This window comes from Lissotriton vulgaris, chromosome 1_1 (genome assembly GCF_964263255.1).
Source record: "Lissotriton vulgaris chromosome 1_1, aLisVul1.2, whole genome shotgun sequence".
Taxonomy (NCBI): domain Eukaryota; kingdom Metazoa; phylum Chordata; class Amphibia; order Caudata; family Salamandridae; genus Lissotriton; species Lissotriton vulgaris.
Window position 1 is genome coordinate 753,953,596 of NC_141685.1, and position 26,551 is coordinate 753,980,146.

General features: G+C 46.5%; 1 protein-coding gene across 1 annotated transcript in view; it reads right to left on the minus strand.

The window, feature by feature from the left end:
- The window catches only part of LOC147747765 (regulator of G protein signaling 8-like), a 491,729-nt gene extending 466,738 nt beyond the window's left edge, over positions 1-24,991 (minus strand). The window contains exon 1 of the mRNA XM_086955586.1: positions 24,769-24,991. Coding sequence (XP_086811712.1) covers positions 24,769-24,989 — 221 coding nt within the window. The 5' untranslated portion in view covers positions 24,990-24,991. The remainder of the gene's footprint in view (positions 1-24,768) is intronic.
- Between the last annotated feature and the right edge of the window lie 1,560 nt (positions 24,992-26,551).

Genomic DNA, 26,551 nt, shown 5'->3' on the forward strand with positions numbered 1-26,551 from the left:
ATGCAGCTGAGGCATGCTCCTGGGTTTTCCTACAAGACTACATGCAGCTGAGGCGTGCTGCTGGGTCTTCCTACTGGCTCCATGCAGCCGAGGCGTGCTCCTGGGTCTTCCTACAAGACTCCATGCAGCTGAGGCGTGCTCCTGGGTCTTCCTACTAGACTCCATGCAGCTGAGGCGTGCTCCTGGGTCTTCCTACTAGACTCCATGCAGCTGAGGCGTGCTCTTAATTCTTCTTACTAGACTCCATGCAGCTGAGGCATGCTCCTGGGTCTTCCTACTAGACTCCATGCAGCTGAGGCATGCTCCTGGGTCTTCCTACTAGACTCCATGCAGCTGAGGCGTGCTCTTAATTCTTCTTACTAGACTCCATGCATCTGAGGCGTGCTCCTGGGTCTCCCTACTAGACTCCATGCAGCTGAGGCATGCTCCAGGGTCTTCCTACTAGACTCCATGCAGCTGAGGCGTGCTCCTGGGTCTTCCTACTAGACTCCATGCAGCTGAGGCGTGCTCCTGGGTCTTCCTACTAGACTCCATGCAGCTGAGGCGTGCTCCTGGGTCTTTCTACTAGACTCCATGCAGCTGAGGCATGCTCCTGGGTCTCCCTACTAGACTCCATGCAGCTGAGGCGTGCTCCTGAGTCTCCCTACTAGACTCCATGCAGCTGAGGCATGCTCCAGGGTCTTCCTACTAGACTCCATGCAGCGGAGGCGTGCTCCTGGGTGTTCCTACAAGACTCCATGCAGCGGAGGCGTGCTCCTGGGTCTTCCTACTAGACTCCATGCAGCTGAGGCGTGCTCCTGGGTCTTCCTACTAGACTCCATGCAGCTGAGGCGTGCTTCAGGGTCTTCCGACTAGACTCCATGCAGCTGAGGCGTGCTTCAGGGTCTTCTTACTAGACTCCATGCCGCTGAGGCGTGCTCCAGGGTCTTCCTACTAGACTCCATGCAGCTGAGGGATGCTCCTGGGTCTTCCTACTAGACTCCATGCAGCTGAGGCGTGCTCCTGGGTCTCCCTAATAGACTCCATGCAGCTGAGGCGTGCTCCAGGGTCTTCCTACTAGACTCCATGCAGCTGAGGCGTGCTCTTAATTCTTCTTACTAGACTCCATGCAGCTGAGGCGTGCTCCTGGGTCTCCCTACTAGACTCCATGCAGCTGAGGCATGCTCCAGGGTCTTCCTACTAGACTCCATGCAGCTGAGGCGTGCTCCTGGGTCTTCCTACTAGACTCCATGCAGCTGAGGCGTGCTCCTGGGTCTTCCTACTAGACTCCATGCAGCTGAGGCGTGCTCCTGGGTCATTCTACTAGACTCCATGCAGCTGAGGGATGCCCCTGGGTCTTCCTACTAGACTCCATGCAGCTGAGGCATGCTCCTGGGTCTTTCTACTAGACTCCATGCAGCTGAGGGATGCTCCTGGGTCTTCCTACTAGACTCCATGCAGCTGAGGCATGCTCCAGGGTCTTCCTACTAGACTCCATGCAGCTGAGGCGTGCTCCTGGGTGTTCCTACAAGACTCCATGCAGCTGAGGCGTGCTCCTGGGTCTTTCTACTAGACTCCATGCTGCTGAGGGATGCTCCTGGGTCTTCCTACTAGACTCCATGCAGCTGAGGCATGCTCCAGGGTCTTCCTACTAGACTCCATGCAGCTGAGGCGTGCTCCTGGGTGTTCCTACAAGACTCCATGCAGCTGAGGCGTGCTCCTGGGTCTTCCTACTAGACTCCATGCAGCTGAGGCGTGCTCCTGGGTCTTCCTACTAGACTCCATGCAGCTGAGGCGTGCTCCAGGGTCTTCCGACTAGACTCCATGCAGCTGAGGCGTGCTTCAGGGTCTTCTTACTAGACTCCATGCCGCTGAGGCGTGCTCCAGGGTCTTCCTACTAGACTCCACGCAGCTGAGGGATGCTCCTGGGTCTTCCTACTAGACTCCATGCAGCTGAGGCGTGCTCCTGGGTCTCCCTACTAGACTCCATGCAGCTGAGGCGTGCTCCAGGGTCTTCCTACTAGACTCCATGCAGCTGAGGCGTGCTCCAGGGTCTCCCTACAAGACTCCATGCAGCTGAGGCATGCTCCTGGGTGTTCCTACAAGACTCCATGCAGCTGAGGCGTGCTCCTGGGTCTTCCTACCAGACTCCATGCAGCTGAGGCATGCTCCTGGGTCGTTCTACTAGACTCCATGCAGCTGAGGCATGCTCCTGGGTCTTCTTACTAGACTCCCTGCCGCTGAGGCGTGCTCCAGGGTCTTCTTACTAGACTCCAAGTAGCTGAGGCGTGCTCCTGGGTCTTCCTACAAGACTCCATGCAGCTGAGGCATGCTCCTGGGTGTTCCTACAAGACTCCATGCAGCTGCGGCATGCTCCTGGGTGTTCCTACAAGAATCCCTGCCACTGAGGCGTGCTCCAGGGTCTTCCTACTAGACTCCCCGCAGCTGAGTCGTGCTCCTGGGGTTTCCTACTAGAATCCCTGCAGCTGAGGCGATCTCCTGGGTCTTGCTACCAGACTCCATACAGATGAGGCATGCTCCTAGGTCTTCCTACTAGTCTCCCTGGAGCTGAGGCATGCTCCTAGGTCATGCTGCCAGACTCTATGCAGCTGAGGCATGCTCCTATGTCTTCCTACTAGACTCCCTGTAGCTGGGGCATGCGCCTAGGTCTTCCTATTGGTATGCTCATTGGCCTTGCTACTGGACTTTATGCAGCTGAGGCATGCTCCTCAGTCTTGCTACCAGGCTCCATGCGGCTGAAGCATGCTCAAAGCCTGCTACCAGACTCCATGCAGATGAGGCATACTCCTAGGTCTTCCTACTAGTTTCCCTGAAGCTGAGGCATGCTCGTAGGCCATGCTGTCAGAATCCATGCAGATGAGGCATGCTTCGAGGTCTTCCTACAGGGCTTACTGCAGCTGAGGCATGCTCCTAGATCTTCCTACTGCAGACCCTGCATCTGAGGCATGCTCCTATGTCTCCCTACTAGAGTCCCTGCAGCTGAAGAATGCGCCTATGTCTCCCTACTACAGTCCCTGCAGCTGGGGCATGCTCTGAGGTCTTCCTTCCGGACTTCCTGCAGCTGAGGCCTGCTCCTGGGTCTTGCTGCCAGATTCAATGCAGCTGAGGCATGTGCCCAGGTTTTGCTACCAGACTCCATGCAGATGTGGCATGCTCATAGGTCTTCCTACTAAACTCCCTGCAGCTGAGGCATGCTCGTAGGTCATGCTGCCAGACTCTATGCAGCTGAGGCATGCTACCAGGTCTTCCAACTAGACTCCATGCAGCTGAGGCATGCTTATAGGTTTCATACTAGACTCCATGCTGCTGAGGCATGCACCTGGGTCTGGCTACCAGGCTCCATGCAGCTGAAGCATGCTGAAAGGTCTTGCTACCAAACTCCATGCAGATGATGCATGCTTATAGGTCATCCTACTAGACTCTATGCAGATAAGGCATGCTCATAGGTCTTCCTACTAGACTCCCTGTAGCTGAGGCATGCTCCAATGTCTTCCTACTAGGCTCCCTGTAGCTGGGGCATGCTCCTGGATCTTCCTATTGGTATGCTCATAGGCCTTGCTAATAGACTCCTTGCAGCTGAGGCATGCCCATAGGTTTCCTACTAGACTCCATGCAGCTGAGGCATGCACCTGGGTCTTGCTACCAGGCTCCATGCTTATAGGTCATCCTACTAGACTCCACGCAGATAGGGCATGCTCATAAGTCTTCCTACTAGACTCCCTGCAGCTGAGGCATGCTACTAGGACTTCCTACTAGACTCCCTGCACCTTAGACATGCTCCTATGTCTTCCTACTAGGCTCCCTGTAGCTGGGGCATGCTCCTGGATCTTCCTATTGGTATGCTCATAGGTCTTGCTACTGGACTCCATGCAGCTGAGGCATGCTCCTGGGTCTTGCTACCAGGCTCCATGCAGCTGAAACAAGCTCAAAGGTCTTGTCACTAGACTTTCTGAAGCTGACACATGCTCTTGTGTCTTGCTACCAGACTCCATTCATCTCAGGCTTGCCCAAGGGACTTATTGCATGCCTCCTGCAGGTTAGCTGCACTCATGGGATTTGGAGCACATTTCCCTCATCCTTTGCACAGGGATTGCTACCCACATCTCTAGAGACAAGAACTACCCATCAGACTTGCTGACACCTACATACAACACGGACATACCGCTAGGGCAGGGTGGTTGCTTTCATGCAACCAAAATATATTCATAAGCCTTTCTGCTCCATTTCTTGCAACCTAGGCAGTCTTTCAACCTAGCCATTCACACGGGGCTAAATATCCGCTTCTAAACCCTGCAGTCTAGGCATAGTCATGGGAAATGCCGTCCACCTCCCTTCAGCTTAGACATACCCTTAAAGATTGCTGCTCACCTGCCTGGAGTCTAGACATACTACTGAGATCTGCTTCTAACCTCACTGCATGCCTAGGCATTCTCTGTGAACTGAGCATCAACTACACAGCGCATTCAAATCTTTGCGACCTGCCTGCCCCAGTGAAGCCAAGATTTACTGATTAGATCTGCAGTCCACTTCAGTGTAGCCTATGCATACTCATGGGACTTGCCTCCTGCCTCCCTGCAGCCCATTCATGTTCATGGCCACCTCCCACCAGTTTTAGACATAATCGACTTGCTGCCTCTCCCCCTGCAGGGTTGGCTTACAAATGTGCCCTGATCTATTACTCACAGTGCATTTTATATGTTGGGCCCATCCACACCATAGGCATACAGGACTTGCTGCCCTACTTCCCAGAACAAAGTCACATCAATGGAGCTGGCTGCCTCCCTGCAGTTAGCATTGCCACTTTGCTCCATGTTGTGAGGACACCAAACAACCACACTGTACCCTAGGGACACTAACCAACTCTATTGCAATGTATTCTTGTAATGTCACCACACCACTCTGCATTAGATACTAGTGGGGCAAACCCCTACATTTACCTTTATTCGAGGCAGACTAACCTACAACCGTACATTCCATGCAACACTTGTAACCCACTGCATTACACCATATGGCAAAGAAGAAAGGACACTCAACTCCTTTCACAGTATGTTAAAACCACACACTGCACCCTAATGTTGCTAACACACCAAAGTGCATTGCGTCCATAGAATACTAACCTACCACAATGTATGTATAATATATATCTATCAAACTGCAGTAGCAACATGAATCCAGCATACAACACTATCTCTTGTGGATACTAACCCACTGCACCATGTTGTATCTTGAGAACACTTGCCACACTGTACCCTTGGGACACAAACTCACTGTATTGCAATGTATCTTTGTCATGCTACCACACCACACCACTCTGCAGTAGATACCAGTGGTACAAACCCGTACATTTACCTTTATTCAATGGAGACTAACCGACTACGGTACATCACAAAAAAACACTAGTAACACACTTTATTACACCGTATGGCAAAGAAGGAAAGCCACTCACCTCCTCTCACAGGATGCTAAAACCACACACTGCACTCTGGTTGCTTACACACCCAGAGTGCATTGCTTCCTTAGGATACTAACCTACCACACTACATGTATAATCTATATCTTTCAAAAAGCACTAGCAACCTTAATCCACCATACATATTGTGGATACTGACCCACTGTACCACGTTGTATCCTAAGAACACTTTCCACCTCCACTGTTCTGCACCCTGAGAACTCTAACCTGCCATTATACACTGCATTCTAGAGACACTTACTAACCACATAACCATACATCCTGACTGCACTAATCCACCACATTCCACTGGAATGTAGGGCATCCCAGGGACACTTACCTGTGAAGCTACTCTGCATGTTGGGATCCCAAATGTACAGGCGACACTTGCGACACTCACCCAGTGCACTGAAATACAACCAGGAGGCATTGATTCACAACCACAAGACGCCTGCAGCCAAATGATGCTAATCCCGCACACTGCAATTTATCATATGGACTTTAATCAAATGAAATATATAAAGCTACAGTGTATTGCTTCCTATTGACAATAATCGAGCAGGTAGGACTCTGGAACATTCACTTGTTACATTGCATTTCCTCTTACGGAGATTAATCCACCACATTGCATTTCACACAATGGATACCAATAGTCAGTAAATCAAAATAGATTATTTTGGATACCAACCCATAAAGACTTAATGCACTAAAATATATTTTAAAAAAATAACAAACCCAGCTGAAAAAATGCAGTCAGCATTTCTTCTGACAGTGCCTTGGCATCTAGACCACTAGCAGGTAAGGTGAAGATATTTTTATGGAATTGTGAAGATCCTTCACTTAAGGAATGTAGGGGCATATTATCAAGATAAAACTGCGATAATGGGCTTGATAATACGCCCTTGTTAATTCCCATAGAAGCCCATGTTCTGGTGTTAACATGGGCTTCTATGGGAATTAACAAGGGCCTATTATCAAGCCCATTATCGCCATTTTATCGGCAGTTTCCTGCCGATAAAACAGCGATAATTTTAACACCGGTCCTGATAATATGCCCCGTAGTCACTGTTAGCACCTTAACGTCCAAGCAGCCAATAAATAAATTGACACAGCAAACACCACACTTCTAGAGGTTTCCATTCTATATACTTCCAATAAATGTTTTGCTGCGCTTGTGTCTACACTCTTCATCAAACCACCTTGTCCATGGGGTGGCACATTCAAGACACAAAAACAAATGTTTTTCTTCCTCAACCAGTTCAATTTAATTCTGATAGCACATGTACAATAAAAAACACATCTTCAGATACTACAAAAAATATTTTCAAAGTGATCATTAAAATGAGCATTTAAAGATAACACCAGATTCAAGGATTCAGCAAGTGGGCACTTGAGGACCTGCACATAGGGGCATATTATCAAGACAGGCGATACAATTATCGCCGTTTTAGCGGCAGCAAACTGCCGCTAAAACGGCGATAATTGGCTTGATAATATGTTCTATGGAATTCCAATAGAAGCCCATGTTAGATGTGAAGGACTTCTAAGAAGGGCTTCAATTGGAATTCCATAGAGCATATTATCAAGCCAATTATCGCCGTTTTAGTGGCAGTTTTCTGCCGCTAAAACGGCGATGATTGCATCGCCTATCTTGATAATATGCCCCCTAGTTCCTTCGGCTCTCACAATGAAGCACCCTCAGAGCTCACTTTTATTTGCTCATGCGTGTAGTGTTTACTGCTCCATTTTCTTGACACTGTTCCCCTCATTTATCCTGACTGCAGAGTTGACGATTGGAACCACTTTTTGCTTGTCGACCGGAAATTAGATGGCAAGGAGTTTGCTCCTCGTTGAACTGCATATTTTGCCAATTTTATTTTTTATTTTTATGCAGCTTTCTCATTTTCTTTCGGTTGTAAACAATAGAAAAACCTTAACTTTTCAAAGGTACCAATGCTGACCTCTTCTGAAGATTTGTCACTGTTCTCTGTGTGTCGCTTTTTTTGAGACATAGTCTTCTTCCCATTCTATGTGGAGTACTATGATGCTCAATGGTGTTGCTGAAGCAATGGGCCCACGTTATTTCACAATGCGTCCTCTACTCCTGATATAGGGCCCGATTCACAGAACTAACTTAAGATAAAATCCTAAACTTAGTACCATTTTGGTATTCACAGAAGGCACTTACACATTTTGGTATTCACATGAGGCACTTACTCATTTCGGTATTCACAGAAGTTAGGGGTCCTAACTTTACGACTCCTAAATGCCTTCTGTCAATACCGAAAGTCTTAAAGTTAGGTTTTTCTCAGTTTACGAGTAGTAAAGTTAGGACTCCTAACTTTAGGACTCCTAAATGCCTTCTGTGAATATCGAAAGTCTTAAAGTTAGGATTTTTCTCAGTTTAGGAGTCCTAAAGTGAGTGCAAAAAACCGATGGATTTAGGCCCAGATCTCTGTACTGGGGTGAATGTATGACATTGTGCTACATTCTGTCCATCAACTGTTTTTTGCATTTGTCAACCCGAGTGGGATGGGTATGCTCAGACGTGAGTCCCATGCTCTCCACACCACTGGCGTCAAGCTATCCTGGCTGAAGACGGCTGATAGCCAGAAACCGGTCCTAGGATGCCTGATTCCGGTCCAGGAAAGACATGACTTGGCAGTTCAGGCTGGACTGTTCCCATGAGGCACAGGGTCGAGGCTGATTTGCATATGGCCATGTCTGAACTGGGTGGTGTGGAGTGCAATAAAACGATGGTTTTAGGCCCAGATCTCTGTACTGGGGTGACTGTATGACATTGTGCTGCATTCTGTCCATCAACTGTTGTTTTGCATTTGTCACCCCGAGTGGGATGGGTATGCTCAGACGTGAGTCCCATGCTCTCCACACCACTGGAGTCAAGTAAGCATGGGCGAATTTTGCGAATTCGCGATCCGCGAATTTGCGGATTTGTGAATGCGCAATCTGCAAAATTTTTATATTTTGCGTGTTCGCGGGTGTTTGCGGGGCACTTTGCGTGTTCGCGGGTGTTCGCGGGGCGCTTTGCGTATTCGCGGGTTGTTTTTTTTGCCTGGTTAATCACTGCCACCCTCTCGTTTTTTTATGCCCTTCTGCCCTCTGTACCACTCTTTTCTGTGCCCTTCTGCCCTCTGCCCCACTCATTTTTTGTCCCCTTCTGCCCTCTGTCCCACTTTTGTGCCCTTCTGCCCTCAGCCCCACTTAGAATGGCGCCGGCAAGCTGCCAGCGCCATTCTAAAATAGCTACAAAGAGCTTCAACAGGAAGCACTAATGGATAAAGTAAAGCAGGTGCTCGAGTTGAAGGTCAAATTAAGTTATACAATCATTATTCACCCCAAGTTTGGGGTGATTAATGATTGTGTAACTGAATTTGAGCTTCAACTCGAGCACCTGCTTCACTTTATCTATTAAAGCTTCCTGTTGAAGCTGACTTTTGTAACTATTTTGGAATGGCTCTGGCAGCTTGCCGGCGCCATTCTAAAATAGTTACAAAAGTCAGCTTGAACTTTTGACCCAATCCGTTCCGCTCGTGGATTTTGCAGGAAATTCGCGAATCTCGCGGATTGCGAATTTACCAAAAATCCACAAAATTGCGAGCGGAACTGATTTTCCGCCCAAGCTTAGAGTCAAGCTATCCTGGCTGAAGACGGCTGAAAGCCAGAAACCGGTCCAAGGATGCTTGATTCCGGTCCAGGAAAGACATGGCTTGGCAGTTCAGGCTGGACTGTTCCCATGAGGCACAGGGTCAAGGCTGATTTGCATATGGCCATGTCTGAACTGGGTGGTGTGGAGTGCAAAAAACCGATGGATTTAGGCCCAGATCTCTGTACTGGGGTGAATGTATGACATTGTGCTGCATTCTGTCCATCAACTGTTGTTTTGCATTTGTCACCCCGAGTGGGATGGGTATGCTCAGACGTGAGTCCCATGCTCTCCACACCACTGGAGTCAAGCTATCCTGACTGAAGACGGCTGATAGCCAGAAACCGGTCCTAGGATGCTTGATTCCGGTCCAGGAAAGACATGGCTTGGCAGTTCAGGCTGGACTGTTCCCATGAGGCACAGGGTCACGGCTGATTTGCATATGGCCATGTCTGAACTGGGGTGGTGTGGAGTGCAAAAAACAATGGATTTAGGCCCAGACCTCTGTACTGGGGTGAATGTATGACATTGTGCTGCATTCTGTCCATCAACTGTTGTTTTGCATTTGTCACCCCGAGTGGGATGGGTATGCTCAGACGTGAGTCCCATGCTCTCCACACCATTGGAGTCAAGCTATCCTGGCTGAAGACGGCTGATAGCCAGAAACCGGTCCTAGGATGCTTGATTCCGGTCCAGGAAAGACATGGCTTGGCAGTTTGGGCTGGACTGTTCCCATGAGGCACAGGGTCAAGGCTAATTTGCATATGGCCATGTCTGAACTGGAGTGGTGTGGAGTGCAAAAAAACGATGGATTTAGGCCCAGATCTCTGTACTGGGGTGAATGTATGACATTGTGCTACATTCTGTCCATCAACTGTTGTTTTGCATTTGTCACCCCGAGTGGGATGGGTATGCTCAGACGTGAGTCCCATGCTGTCCACACCACTGGAGTCAAGCCATGCTCTCCACACCACTGGAGTCAAGCTATCCTGGCTGAAGATGGCTGATAGCCAGAAACTGGTCCTAGGATGCTTGATTCGGGTCCAGGAAAGACACGGCTTGGCAGTTCAGGCTGGACTGTTCCCATGAGGCACAGGGTCAAGGCTGATTTGCATATGGCCATGTCTGAACTGGGGTGGTGTGGAGTGCAAAAAAACGATGGATTTAGGCCCAGATCTCTGTACTGGGGTGAATGTATGACATTTCGCTGCATTCTGTTCATCAACTGTTGTTTTGCATCTATCATACAACCAGCACAGATAGAAGGTAGATAACATCACCCAGGCGCCAACTACATCTTACACATCCTAGACAGCACCAGCAGCTACATATGATATAACATAGCATAAGATAGACAACAGCCGCAACACGACAGAGAAAAGCTAGAAGTAAGGTAAAGGAAGGCAGGGTTGACTTTTCTTGTTGGTGTTTGAGCGCTGCATTACACTTCAGCCTCTTTATAACGACAAATGAGCAGAGGTGCTGAGTTCAGTGCACCTTTAGGCCAAGCCTTCCTCACCACACCACTACATCGTCTCTATCCCACTCCAGGCGGGCCATTAGCAGGGTAATGCAAACATTTAACAACAGCTTTGAATGTGCTGGGATGGTGGGGGAACCAAGTAGGAGCTGGTATGTTACGCCCTCTTTAAATTTCCTGCTGTGCTGAGTGTTCTGCAAAAAACAACATTACTCCTGCTAATGAGTTCCTGTGAGGACTACCTCATGAAGGCCCGATACTTATAATCAGGGGTGGCTCCTCCGTTAGAGCAGAGGAGCATCGCCTCACCAAGTAAAATGTCCCCAAATGCCCCTAGATGAAATATAAAGTGGTAATAAAGTTAATTTATTACCAATTTATTTTTCATCCTCCCTTTCCCCCACCGAATGTCAGGGCGGTGCGGGGCTTGTGGCGTGGTAGCCATAGGGAGGAGGATAGGATGCCTGGGCACTTTTCAAAGTGCTAATGTTCCTTTGGCCAGCCGTCTTGCAACGGCCAACCAGACAAGAGCACTTTGAAAGCTCTAGCCCAGCTGTCCTAAAACAGCTGGGTTAGAGCACATGTAGGGCTCCAGTGTCCTCGAGAGCAGTGAGAGAGGTCGCGCCTCCAATCCTGGCAATTTTCCCATGCTGGTGAGAGCAGCGCCAGGATTGGTTAAGGTAGTTGGCTTGGGCCAGTGCTGAACAATGGACTGCAGCAGGAGGCGGATGTGCTCAAGGAGGCGGCCGTGTCGTCCGTGTAAGGTAAGTGGATATTGTTTTTATTATTTTATTTCGTGGTGCACGCACCATAGTGCACAACTACCCACCACCCATTTGCCTGCCTTACCACTCCGCGTAGATGCCAGCCTGCTACTGCTTATAATGTGCACACTAACCAAGCTTGATAGGGTGGATTCTGAGTCTCAGCCTTGTCCCTGCAGAGTGCTGGCTGGCCTCTTTGCTCTGTAGGAATACAGGCTGCTCCTGTGACAACTGAACTGTTAAAGTCTCACTTCTTTCACCACAAAGAGCTTTCTAAGCTCGCTTTTGAAGTTTTTAAGCCTGGAGAGGTGGTTGTCCTTTGAACAGCCTCTGTAATAAGAACTTGAAAACGACTGCAAATTCCCTTTTTTGTACGATCACAGTTTCCGAATCTCAAAAGAGCTGCAGATTTCTGCCAGCTGAATGTCCAGCAATAGGGTATGGAGAGCAATGAATATGCTGGTGTTTCTTGTTACTTTAACTGTGTGTTTCTAGATTCTCAGAAATATACTTTTTTTTTTTTTAATACTGCAAAGGGATTTTTTTAATCTATAAACTGTGGCGGGTAAAGAAGGTACCAACCTATTAATAATTGTTATTGCTGTTAATTTAAATGTTATCAAGAGCATTCGCTGTCATTGCAAAAAAATAATTTTAATAATGATCATAATAAATAATAATATTTCTAATAATAAACGGCTCATTTATATTTACAAACCACATAGGAAATTGTCTTTCGGTGGCTGCAAGACTGGAGGGCATCCTGTTCAGAGCTAATCTTGTCCGTGTTCAATAGACCATCTACAGCCTCACAAGGGGGCATATTAACAACGGCCAGCCAGCGATAATTATCGCTGGCCGTGCTTCCCGATAATTATATTATCGCATGCTATCTCAGGTATTTATCGCCCTGGTAGCGCGTTACTAACAACGCGTTACTCCAGGGCAATAACAATTCCAGGGATAGCGAGGTTATCGCCCTTTTTCAGGGAACATCGCTGGTTTTCCAGCAATGTTCAATGCAAAATGGCGATAACCTTGCTTATAGGACCCAAAAGGTCGTTTCAGCATAATCCACCCCCTATGTTAGGTATGGCTAAGTCAGGATTTTCGCAGACGTTAGATTTTGGCGAAAATGTCTGTTTTCGCCAAATTCTAATGTGTGCTAAAATCATGTGGGCTGCCTTGTAAATATTGCGATGTAGTGTTACAGGATACCCTGTAACACTAGCTACAACTAAAGACAGAGAATGACAGCTTCCATCCGAATGTAATTAAGAAAGTAAGGTTCAGTGAAATGACAGAAACAATAGCAAATCGATCTTGCATTCATGAGAAAAACAAAATAAAGTACCTGAAATGACAAAATAAATGTTAATAATGGTTTCTTGTACTTTCTTAGGGACCATTTATAAGTGTGCCATGAATTCCAGTATGTGTGCTAACGTAACTCCAGCTATTTCACATATAACACATATATTGGTGTTACTTTCAGCAAGGAGAAATCCCGGGGGATTGAGGGTGCAGTAAAATTTGCACTCTCGCATTTTTCCTCAGGTACATTTCAACAGGTAAAACATGCTGAAATATACTGGGGGAAATCCCCTAGTAATGACAGAAACATGCAGATTTTGGTAAGGAGTGTAGCAGTTTAGTCCCATTTTTAGGGACAGGCTAGTTGAAATGTATACCATTGGGTAACATTCTAAATCTGTAGTTTGGGATTTTACCAGGGATGATAAACATCACAACCTGCTGTGGGGGCACTCATACTTTTGGTGGTAGTGCTTTCAGGCCATTCATACCAGAAGATACAATATAAATGGAGACTGAAAATTAAATGTTGCATTCTGATGGTCAGGTGTGTGATCGTTTGCCTTCCATTACCATGTCATTGTCAGTACCTCCACTCTCAGTCTCATCCTTTGAGGCCGCGAGCCATGATTTAGTGTGCTAGCAAAGAAGGAGGTGAACCGACCGACTGAGATAGATCAACCCAATTGCTCCCCCTCTGAACCTATGTCTCCTAGTCCTGGATGGAGTGTCATACTTTTGAAAGCCAATTAAAACAGTAAGGGCCAGATGTAGGAAGCCAAATACTGGTAGGTAACGGACGATTTCGGCCGTTACCGACCGGTATTTGGAGTAAAATTACCGAATCTGTATTTTTTCCCGATTCGTTAAAATTACCAAATCTGTATTTTGACATGTAGGTAGCACTGTAATCAGTACTACAGGGGTTTAAGAATTCGTTATTTACCACCAACTAGAAGTCGGTGGTGAATAATGAAAACCCTTTAAAAAGCATTAAAACAGTGCCATGTTGCAGACTTACATGCCCTAAGGGCATGTATGTCTGCAACATGTGCACCCATGCACAATTGAGGGGTGCAACAGGGTGTCAAAGTGACACCCTGCCACCCTTCTATGTTTCCCCCAATTACCGAATCAGTATTTACCGATTTGGTAATTGACATTCATTCCTATGGGCCTCCCATAGGAATGAATGTCAATTACCGAATCGGTAAATACCGATTCGGTAATTACCGAATCACACAGATTCGGTAATTAAATCGGTAAAATTACCTACATCCCGATTGACAGTTCTTAAATACCGAATCGGTATGATTCGGTATTTAAGAATCGGTAATCTGGGATTACCTACATCGGGCCCCAAGTTTGCAAAACATGAAAATTCATGTAGAAAAAACCTCAATTTCAAGACCATCAAACCCTGCATCTCAACCCCAGCCGGACCTTTCTATTCCTCACTCCAAAGAACAGCGTAATGCCATCAATCTCTTCTTCAGTAAAAAAAAATACAGAAGATCCTATAGTTCACTGACAACACCACAACCCTGCTTCATCTTTTATGCCCAAACCTTCCCATAGAATCCCACAACAGGCATCCACCAAAGTGCTATCTTTTGCATGTCTCTCTTACATACTCAACTCCCTTAAAGCCACTTCTCATTAAGATGTCTTACGCTCGTTCTTCATCAAGCTCTCTCTGGTGACACTTTGTCATCCTTACTCATCATTAGCAACATCTGTTACATTCAATGTATTGTCGCGAAGCTATCATTTCATGCGAGACCCCCCCACTCCTAAAGAAACCTACACTAGACCCTACAGGTGGGCATCTACTAAGGCTTGAGTTAGATGCTTGGCTCTGGCTTAGCTTTAGGTCCTCTTGGACCTTTGAGCAGAAAACAAGCAAAGCTTTCTAATGGCTTCTGCCTGCCACCTCTGGGACCAAGAATCATATACTAAAAACACAGCAGCAACCTCTGATGTCAAACGGGCAATAAAAGGAGATACCCATCCAGCGGCTGAATTGTTCAATATGAAACCAGAAATCCACCTATGACTCCCGGCTTCTCCGCTTGTCCAAATTGTGAGATCTTAGGCCATCATATTATTTCACTGAGCCTCCTTTTTCTTCATTATCAAATTTGAGAGTGCCTTCAAATTTGTGAGTTTAAGGTGTGCACGTTACAAAAACCTCTCTTGTTTTGATTTAATAGACTATACGGTTGCTCAATTTATAATAAGAATCTAGGCCACATATAGAGTGCACATGACAAATCACTTGACTTTTAGCTCACTGGTGGCACTCTTATCAGATGAAAAGAGTATGAATGTTTCTAAGTTCATGTTTAAAAGCTCTCACTTTTAAAAATATCTCTCAGTGTATTAATATAAAGTGAAATACTAAGGCGAAATGTTAAACAAGCAAACTTTTGTGACATTTTAAGATACTTTATCATATTTTACTGATGTTTGTTGCATGATTTACATGCCAAATGTTTTTGCTGTTCAAGCCATGCACAGAAACTAAGAGCCAATCCAAACCTTTGGCTTTGCTCTGGCTCATTTCTCTGACATGTTGTTGGCTCACCCACCTCTACTAGACCCTGATGACCTCGCCAACGACCGACCTATCAAAAATATATCTTCGGCACAACTACCAATCTGGCTTCAGATCATGCTGCAGCATAAAGGCCACTATCTTACACATCGTAGATAATGCCTTCCTGAAAATATTTGAAGATGACCCCTACCTGGAACTTTCAGCTGGCTTTGATTCAGTAGACCCTCATACACATCCTAGAGTCTTGAATGGGATTCACCAGCAATATGCTTCACTGGTTCTTCTCTTACTTTATCAACCGAGGCCCGTTTGTTCACATGAGCACCTCCAGGTCCCAAAGACCTCCATTGCCTGTGGAGTCCCCCAGTGTTCCCTGTTTTCTTAAACCTCTACAGTGAGCCACTTAGTGCCTCTACTTACAGATAACAGCATCAATATGCACCAATATGCTAACGATACACAACTTTACTTAAAAGTCCTAAAGCTTCAGACAACTAATGTCTCAAACACTGCATGCACATCAACCCAACCTAGATTCCCAGCTCCTACCGGAAGATTAATCTAAATAAGACAGAATTCCTCATGTTATTTGCCAAGAACAACAAATAAGAAAAAGTACAAACTTGTCTCAATTACATGAATCTTGACAACTTCAAACCCCAACTTTCACTCAATGCCATGTCACTGGGAGTAGTCCTGGATACCAACCTCACTCTCAAAAACACATTGCCAAAAAAAAGATGGCCTGTTACCAGCTCTCTCTTCTTAAGAACATAAATTGCTTATTCCAAAAGTGGCTTCAGAACTGCTGTTCACACTTTTGCATTTAGATGGTGGTAATGGCCTATTCTGTGACACCCTTTCAGGGCATTCTACATGCTACAGCATGCTTCTCCCAGGACCTGAAGAAATATGATCACATCACCCTCATCTAATGGAACCCCATTGGTTAGCCATGCCAACATACACCGTCTTTGAACCAGCTGTATCATTTAGAAAGCCATGACAACCAGCCCCTTTGCATATCTTGCAGACAAACTCACCATGTCATGTGGTTCTTGCAAACCTGCAGCAAAGACTCCTTCAGTCTAGAGACTAAAAAGTCTAAAAAAGGAAGAACAAGGCAGCAGGGCCTGTGCCTCTACGCACCCAGAATATGGAACAGCATCTCTATATCCACCAGGACATTGCAATGTTGCTCCAATTTAGGAACGAGCAAAAGACGCACTACATCTTAATGTAACTGTCTGTGTGTGTGTGTGTGTGTGTTTGTGTGACTGTGTGTGTCTAGGTGTCTCAGTGTGTCTTCTGTCCCCTACTCTAACTAGCCTCTCTACACCAAGGCATCAAGCCAGGACTTTAAGTCAAAAGGGAGAGAGGTTAATAGTTCATTCCCTATTTGGGCCAGGGAGGGCAGAGGGAACAAACTTCTGTTTGGTCCCTTTTCACCCTAGACTCAATCAATAATCTATGCACTTCCTCAAATCATCGTACCACATTCCTCCACAGAATTATTCAGCAACCTTCTTTACCTTTTACTTAGAATCACCAACCCTTTGGATTGCACTAATTTCCTCCTCTAGGAACCCATTTACCCATATATTCATCAAATTCCTCTCTTCCAAAATTCCCTTCTTGTTCCTCTCCTGCAACCGCAAACCAATTTTCCCCACAATATATTTCTGTTAGACCGGACAGTCTAAGGGTGGTCTTATCCCAACTGTTTACATACCTCCACTATTTTTCTGACATCGTTTTTTCTGGCTTTAGGACTCTGTGCACTTTACCACTGTTAACCTGTGCTTGTGATCCCTCCCCTAAACATGGCAATATTGGCTTATCCACAATAGGCATATTTAATTTACTTATAAGTTCCTAGTAAAGTGCAATACATGTGCCCAGGGTTTGTAAATTAAATGCTACAAGTGGGCCTGCAGCACTCATTGTGCCACCCACGGTTAGAGGGCTACTTGTGTAGCCCTCTAACCATGGGTTGTGCCTGCCTACGCAGTTTACTCTACCATTTTGACCTGACAAGATAAACCTCTTGCCAGGCATAAACCTTCTCTTTTTATACATATGTCACCCCTAAGGTAGGCCTGGGTAACCCAAAGAAAATGGTGTAATGTATCTAAAAGGCAGGACATGCACTTTTAAGTTTTACATGCCCTGGCTGTGAGAAACTTTCCAATTTTTTTCACTACTGCAAGGCCTATCTCTTCTGTAGGACAACATTGGAATTTCCTTATTATATCTTTTAAATGTAATTCCCAATTGAGAAGAGATAGATTTTTCAAGTTTGGTGTCCCTGTTGTCACAATTTAAAATCACAACCTATTGTGAAGTTAGATATTAAATTGCAGTTCTAAAAATTCCTCTTTTTTGAAAGTTGGCATTTTCTTACTTTGGTCATTTAGTGCCTCCTGCCTGTCTGTACAGTCTGAGGTGGGCGACAGCTGGGCTCTGTGCATCCCCTCTAGTCAGCCACACACAAAGTGAACTTAGGTGTGACTTTATGAGCCATCATGGGGGGTGGAAGGGAGGAGCTGGTCACAGCCTCACACTTACACCCCAATAGGTTGTGTCCTATCTAGACACAAATGGGCTGCTTACCTCCCTGTAGTGAGTTTGTAGCCAGTGCAGGAAGGGAGGAACACTGTACACTTCAAATACCTTTCTTTGAAGTCTCCCCAACTTCAAAGGCACAACTGGGTAAATGTACTGGACCTCTGACACCAACACTTTCAGTACACTTCAGGACCTGTGAAGATTCTGCCAGGAATAAGGAATGGTGTGCTGCTGAAGGACTGCCCCTCTGCTGGACTGCTGCTTTGCTGGACTCCTGCCTTACTGTGCTGACCTTCTGTCTGCTGTTCCCCTGCCTGCGTGAGAAGAACTGGACCTGCATCTCTTGAACACAGAGTGACTCCAAGGGCTTGACTCCTGATTTCAAGTCTCATGAACATACAAGATGTCTATCCATCCTGCTCCTACACCTGGACTCTGCAATCTGTGAGTCTGCCCTGCCAAGTGGTGCTACCCAAGTCCTAGTCCTTTGGAAGTGGGCCTAAGGTATTTGCTTCAGCTGAACAGACGCATCCTCTGCTGCATGAGCAGAATCAACGCATTGTCGTTTTTATGAGAACAGGATCAGTGCATCGCCTTCGTAACCAACACATAGCATTATAAACCACCACTGCGGACCAACACTTTGCCGCCACTGTGTGGAGAAGATTGAGGCATCGCCTCTCCTGCATGGAGAAACGTGGCATATCACCTCTACTGTGTAGGGAGCACCAGCACATCACTCAGCTGCACCCCACATCTTTGTCCACAAAACCAGGATCAAGGTACTTTTGTTCAGCAGGCCTAAATGGGTCCCTGTATACGATCCATGCTCCATCTTGGTCGACCTGAACATTTCGCTTTGCTCCGGTCCAGCGCGACCAGATATCCCAAATAAGCGCTTATTGCTCCTTAGCTCTATTTTTCAGTTTATTTTTTTTAAACGTCATATCTCAAGTTCTACTTATTGAATCTTTTTCGTTTTAGTCTTATTTTATTTATTAAATTGACTTCAATTTTTCTAACCTGGTGTGGATTCATTTTGTGTGGTGTTTTCACTGTTTTATTGTTTGAAGTGTTGCACAAAGACCTTACACATTGCCTCTTAAGTTAAGCATGACTGCTCTATGCAAAGCCACCAAAAGGTAAACACAGGATCATTTAGGGTGTGTTGTGACTTACCCTGCCTAGGATTGTGGTTCCTGCTTAGACAGGGTGCATATCTCTGCCAACCAGAAACCCAATTTCTAACAATTTCCATCTAGTTGACACCTGTAATCCAGGATGCACTGGAGAGTCATTGTGCCACGCATACAGTTACCCTGGGATAATTCCTCAGATAATATAGTCTGAGTTCAAAACACTTTCATTTTGTATGCCCCTCAACTACGGTGAGTAGATGCTATAAACCCTAATAGGGCTCATTTTAGTGGGTTGCTCCCTGCCAATCGTGGATGAACACTTCAGAGTGCAGATTACAGCAGGTGTGTATTATGATTTCTCCTCTGTTTGTTCCGGGAGAGCTCCACATAACATGCCAAGGCTGGTTGTTTAGCACTAATTCCTATGGGTTGCTTCCTGCAATTGCAGAGTGGACACCTGACATACCAGTTACCCCTTTTCTCACTTGTGGGTGAATTCCTCATGCTCTAAATGGTTCTTTTCTGCCACTCCTGAGTGGACACCTCCCATAATCAATGTAGCTAAACTAATACTAACTTTAGAAATAGTATGTGTGCACCTGCCCCGTTATGTCACATTTTTTACCCACACCCATGCTTATAAGCACCCATGCTTATGAGCACATTTGGTCCAACATGGTATGAGCACTCTTTACCAAAAACCAACAACATCATAATACTTCACACATAGGTCCCATTGCAGCCACCAGTGCATTAGCGTCTAAGGTCTTCTTTTCAGTACATGCCTGGATGCAGCAACAAAACAGTTCAGCAAGAACCTCAAGACTTGGATGTTCAACCAATAGGAAAACAGGCAGCTCATTCTCCAAGCACCTCGACACAGCACTAGAGAATAGCCCATGGGACCGCACTTATTCTTCTATTCGAGCACTCCTATAGAGTAGTCGGCAGACGGCAACCCTTCCACAAATACCAGTATGCGCCTCCTCAGGAGTATAAAGTGTTGAATTTATGAAACTACAATATATAAGGCTCAAGGATCATTCTAATAAATGCACACGGCATCTCTGTGTATGCATGTGTCAGCATTGTGCCTTCTGCTGCGATCTAGGAGTAAACTGTAGGACCAGGTATGAATCCCAACGTTTCCTCTTGAAAGACGTTTATTCCCAGGATAATATGAACAAATAAAAAACATAACAGAACTTCAGGGACCCTGGGTCCTGGTGTTTTAACCGCTTCCTTGCGGCGCAGATTCTTCCCCGGTGCTGGACATTCCAGAACAGGGTGTGGTCATGGCGGAACCATTCCGTCATCAGCACAGCTCAACCGTGACTGATGATGGAATGGTTCCGTCACCAGTATTGAAGGGGTTAAGGAAGAGGTTAGTGCCGGGACACTCCCTGGAGTAGCTGAGCACTTTAGAAATTCCATTATTCATTCATTCATTCATTCTTATATTAATTCATCTAGCATGTCAAGGTATTCAATTAAGGAGGCAAGGCAGTGAGGTATAGGATCGGAGGAAAGCTGAATAAGTTGATGAGAGGGCATGCTGGCAGGATGAGGAGGATTGGATAAAGGAGTGAAATGGCTGGGTTGCAGGATGGGGCAAGTGTTGAAGATAGAGCGGTGTGTAGGGCAGGAGATGAGGGGATGTAGTGGAGGTCACAAGAAGGGTTATTTGGTGTAGGATGAGGGTGGAAAGCCTGAGGGGAGAGGAACATGCACAGTAATGGCCAAGGATTTGGGTGTGGGGAGAGGAAGTGTCATTAGGATGGGACAGGAGGAAAAAGTGGGGGAGCAGGACAAAGTGATGGTGGTGTGGTGGAGATATGGGGAAGTGACATAAATGATGAGAGAAAACGAAAGACTGTGAGGACGACAATGCTAGAGTTAATGGCAATAGAGAATTCGTGATATTTCTCAGTTTTTCCAATGAATGACCTATTAGTTTTCTCTCCTGCTGCTGTCTGCAGGCCACCATAGGGCAGATAAAAGACCAAGGGAGAAAGAGCATCACAAACAGAAACTGAAAAGAACTAGAAAGGGAAACCAGAGAGACAGAAAGACATACCTCTACTGACATTGTAGAAAGAATTAGTGATTGAGAAACACCTAGCAGTGCTTTAAAGTAAAAAAGAAAACATTAACTTAGAATTTCAGCACGCAAAATCATTGGTTGTTGGGTCTGGTTGTCCTAAGATGTTGGAATGTATAGTCCATTGAGTGAGGTCACCTCAAAGAGCTCGGCCAGGAGAGGGGGAGGAGAAGTAGGAAAGAGAAACCAGGAGAGAGATAAGGAGACAGAATAAAGGGAATCATTGAGGACCTTGTGGATGGGGCGATCTTCACCAAGACAGTGATGCCTCACCCAACTGAGCAACAGTGCTTTGTGGGTAGCCATCCTTGGGTAGCAGCAGGGAAGGAAAATATTAAGAAACATATTCAGAAAACATGTCTGTTTCAGATATACTGAGGCAGACCAACAGGAGCCTTGGAAACAGGAGACTCTCCTCCCACCCTGCAGTGTCCAACAGTCAGAGCTCTCATGAGTTTAGGATAATAGGGAATCAGGGAGAACGGGGCCTGGGCTTCTGGGAGAGCAGAAATCATCAGGTTTAAGACATGAGGGGCCGCATTTATGAAAAGTGACGCATCGCTGTGTGAAAACAGCGATGCGTCACTTTTCATTGCGCCCTCCTTGCGACACCAATGATGCGTCATATTCACAGTATGACGTATCATTGCGCAAGGAGTTACAGATACGTCAGTATTTCTGACGTATCTGTACGGCGCAAAAGTGACACATTGCTGGAGTGTGTCACAAAAGTGACGCAACTCCAGCAATGTGTCCTTTCACATGGGGCAAGCCCTATGTGAAAGGGCCTGCGTCAGTCTTACGCCTGCTGTGAGGCAGGCGTAAGAAATTGACGCATTTGTGTCCTAGAAGTGGCGCAGTGAAATCTTATAGATTTCACTGCGTCACTTCTAGGACCTTTTCTTGCGTCAGAATGCCCCCTTGCATACAATGTACCTGGCGCAGGTATAATGTAGCGCAGGGATTTACAAAGTGACTCATCTACCTAGATGCGTCACTTTGTAAATATGGTGCAACAAGGCAAATTTTTTACGCTGCTTGTGTGTCACAAAAAGTGACGCACGGGCGGCGTAAAAGTGACGCACGGCCTCATAAATGAGCCCCGAGGTCTTCAACCATGACGTAAGGGGAGAAGCAGTTGTCTTAGCAAGAGAGCAATGCTTGAAATAGAAAATTCCAAGTGTAGGTATTTATTGATCTTTAGAGTACTGTATCTTGGAAAATCAAATGAAGGTACAATTGGGATTGCAAGACCTCTCTATTGCGCTTGATTGTAGGTAACTAATTGTTTTGACACTGATTTCTCCCATTTGTCAAAACCCTTTTCGGTTCATTTTAAATTTAACCTCGCCTTTCCTGTGAGAAGCAAACTGTATACGTTTGTCGAACTTTCTGCGTCCACCTTGTTACTCGGCTCTTGAGCATTCTCCCATGAAGTCATGGTGTGTGATCCCTTCATCGTGCACAAGTTACAACTTTTAGAAGAGGAGAGAGACGAGCACACACAAGAATTTTGACTAGGACTCTGAAAATGGTTTCACCCCCACCGTGCACAATCTTTTTGAGTCTATGTGGGCCTGGCTGTGCCCCCCGCCTCCACCCATGCCTCACAACACTGTGTCTGTTCGTGAGCTGGCATGGATGGTGAGCACACAGCTCCGGATGACACGAGAACAGCTGGGCTGCACTTCACAGAGCTCCGTTATTAGAGCACTGCGCACTGCCCTGAGAGGCGCTACGACTCTCCCGGGCGAGGCTGCACCCTACCGGCTTCTTTCATCCTGTTCACAGAGTTTGAAGGATAAGAACTCCTTAGCGCAGTAACTCTCATTGTCCACGACAGGGGATCAAGCAGATCTCCCACCTGATAGTTTCTTGGTTATAACCAGGGTCACAGACATCATTCGTTTCTGCAACGGCAGCGCTTTCTGAATAATTATTGATCTGACGCATTTAACATGTAATCCACTGTCTGCTTCATATTCTGAGGGTTTTAGCTAAAAACATGTTTTTCACTCAAACGGATCAAAAGTTAATAAAAAATGCGGTGGCATTTGCTGCTGTGCAGTAGAAGTCCCTTGCAAAGAGTGGCGTAGTTAGTGTGCTATGGGCGCTAGTGCAGAGAAAGAAACGGGCCCCTTGACCGCAATTTAAGCTGTGAAATAAAGAAATAATCAAGGATAAGTGGGGCTTCAGGCCTCTAGATCCCGGACCCCCTGCATCTGCTGCACCAAATAAAGCTGTACTCTCCTGTTTAGAAAGGTTTTATTCAGTTGGTTATTTCTGTATTTGAGTATTAAACTGCGAAACATTTGCCCAGTGTTAGCATATTTATGAGAACATGCGCTGCGTTGAGCTGCATAATTTGCATTTTATTGTCGCATACGTCATAATAAGTGACCTCTGCCACTTAATTTGCTCCTCCCTTGCCCATAATTCCAGCAGCCTTGGTTAAAATGTATTTCACCTTCCAGCACTGTTCCCAGTCACCGACCTGGCTCCAGGCAACCCTTTATCTTGCTTCTCCTCCCACTTCTTCCCTTCCTTTTCATGCGCTTCATTTTTCCTCTCGCGTTCCTTCTCTGAACTAAATTGCCCTCTCACTCTTTTCCCGCCAAGCACTGCGATCAAAGACATGATCACAGCATACTACTCCCGGTACTCAGGCACGAACCCAAACGCTTCTCGCATAGATCAGCATCAAAATACAGCACCTTCCCTACCACGCACTATCTCGTAGACTCACTCGTTGCCGCTCCGACAGTGCTCTTCGGCGCCTTTCAAGGGGTATAAAGCGCTATATTAATGCGATCACAATTACGCTTCTTTGCTCTTTCGCCTCTTTCTCTCGATCCTCGCTTCCAGTGCATGTTCATCCCCCGTCACACTTCCCCGTCACTTTCCTTTCAGTCTCACCTTCGGTTTATTTCACATTTCTCTCTCACTGACTATCCTTCATTTACAGTCTCCCTCGCGCCCCTTTTGCTCTTTTTCCCGCCTTCATCAAGCTCTATGTTCTATTCGCCTGTCATTTCCCCCGTATGTCTATCTCCGTCTATATATTTCGCAAATTGATCATTGTATATTTTATGGATGCATATTATCGTTTCTCTTGGCTGCTGTCCCCGTTTGCCCCTTCAGCCTATTCCCAGCTTCTCTGACGTCTGCACTCTCCTCTTCATTCCTTAGCTCTTCTCCCAACACCTCCCCCTTTCATCTCCGCACCCTTATCTGCTCTCTCCCTCTCTCGTCACCGTTACCCTCCCCTATTCCTCCTTTCTTGCCTCTCGTCCTTGCACGTTGTCCTTCAGCCCCTTCCCTCTTCTCCTCCCACGTTATTTTCGCAATTTCATACTACTCGACTGTCTACCTGCTCTTCCCTCATCTCCAGCGCCACCGCCTTCGAGCTCCTCTCCCCCTCCTGTCTTCTTCCTTTCATCTGTTCCTCAACCTTATACCCCCCCCCCCCCCCCCCATCAGCTCTCCCCCGTGATTGTGCTCCACTGCGCTCCTTTGCTTGGGGTACACAGCTCCCCGCAGCCTAAACGGCAGAGACACGCAGTATCAGCATGCAGCTGTCTGGAGATGCTGCTCACTGCTGCTACAATCAAAACTTGCCCAGGGACGGCCCTAGAGCGCGCAGCCGCGCCATGACAGCGGCAGCGCCTAGAGGCACTCCAGTCGGCAGAGAGCGCGTGGTATTAAAGGGACAATATTAGATGGCCTTACCTGTCCTGCTGGCGCGGGCAGGCCGCCTCGCGCGCGTGCTGCTGCGGCTCCAGCATGGCACCGTCACTGGCAGAGCTCGGGCGCGCCGGGGAGCAGGGGAGGGACCCGGGCCGGACCACGCGGTACCGGCTCCAGGACAGGAGCAGCAGGCCGGCCGCTTTCCTGCTCCTGCATGTCACCATGAGCGGGAGGGGATGCACTGTCTCTGACAGACGTGACATGCAGCCTGAAGGGGATGTGGGGAGAGCGCGCGGGTCGCACAGGATGGCACCGCATGCTCGAGTGGGCTTGTTGGGGGAGCTGATGCTCGCACCGCCAGCGCTGTGTCGTATGAGCAGGGAAGAGCCTTCGTCACACGGGGAGAGGAGGCGAGAGAGTGTAGGAGAAAACGAGCAATGTGAGAATGTCACCTCTTGCTGAGAGAACAAGGCCCCAGGGGTTTCGCGAATGATAATCCTTTACGCTAAGGCCTGCTGCACGTGTATAGGTGTAAGGCTTCTATGGCTCAGGGCTTCCAAACCATCCCCTTAGTGTGCCAATCACGTATTTTTGTTATGGTAGGGGTATTCATTTATCACAAAATCAGCAATTAGTATGGCTTTCTTCTTGCAATCAGATTGAGTGTTTTGACACAGTCTGTTTGGGTTAGTATGATCTGTACACCGGTCTTGTATTTGTGATGGTATTTTCCTTGTGTACAGTCACCAGGTGTATTGAATCATGACTGGTCACTGGTGTCTGGAGGTCGGGCCAAGGCGTTTTGGTGCTATTTTGGTTATTTGGCTTGCCCATAGGCCTGCATGTTGCTATGTGAGTGTGTTGTCTAGAGTCAGTCAGTCAGTGTAGTTTGGAATGATGCTATTCAATACTCACCTATTTCAGCTTTGTGGGGTCGGTGTAAGGGGTCCTAATTAACACGTTTGTTTGTTGATTGACATGCAGCGTGCCCTATCCACGCAGTGTTAGGTGTGTGCAACTTACTATGTTGAGCCAGGCCGGTCCTAGGATTTGTGGGGCCCCGGGCAGAATAGGGAACATGCAAGGCCCCTATAATTTGCATAAGATTTAACCTGGCAGGAAGTGACATCATAGGAGCTAATAGCAATTGGCCATTAATTATGTGGCATTGTTTGAAGCCACTTTTCTAGAAGCTGTTTATCTAGTTTGGATATAAGTAAAATGGTTAAAAATAACAGTAATAATCCTAATAAAATACGTGCATATATTTTAAATCCCTAATAAGTGGAAACACCCTAATTTAATTGAACTTAGTTATAGTTCTCTTGAATGGGATGAATGAAAATGCTATGCAAATCGGGCAGCCAGACATTAAGCGATGTCCAAAGGAGGGGTGCAAACCTCACTAATATGGAGAAAGGGCAGTTTTAAGTGTTTTCCCAAAAGATTGGAGTCAAGCCATAGCTCAAGAGGGAGAGAGTTCCAGTCCTACACAACTAGAAAGGAGAAAGATAGGCCGCCAATCAGGGTTATCTACATTTTTGAATGGCACAGGAGTTTGGATGGCACAGAGTATATGATTCTGGAATGAACAGTACGGAGTGCTGTAGAAACAGAGAACCATTTAACTGCAATGCACAATGACAAATGGATAGTGCCTTGCAGATAGAGGGTTTCTTTCCTTTCTTTTTTTTTTTAAATTTCTGTAAAGTTTTTATTGAAAGAATTATATTTACATGGAACATATACATGGGAAACAGTAAGGTAAAAGACGCAGAGGAAGAAGAAAAACGCCCCGGGGGGCACTTAATATTTTCATACTTGT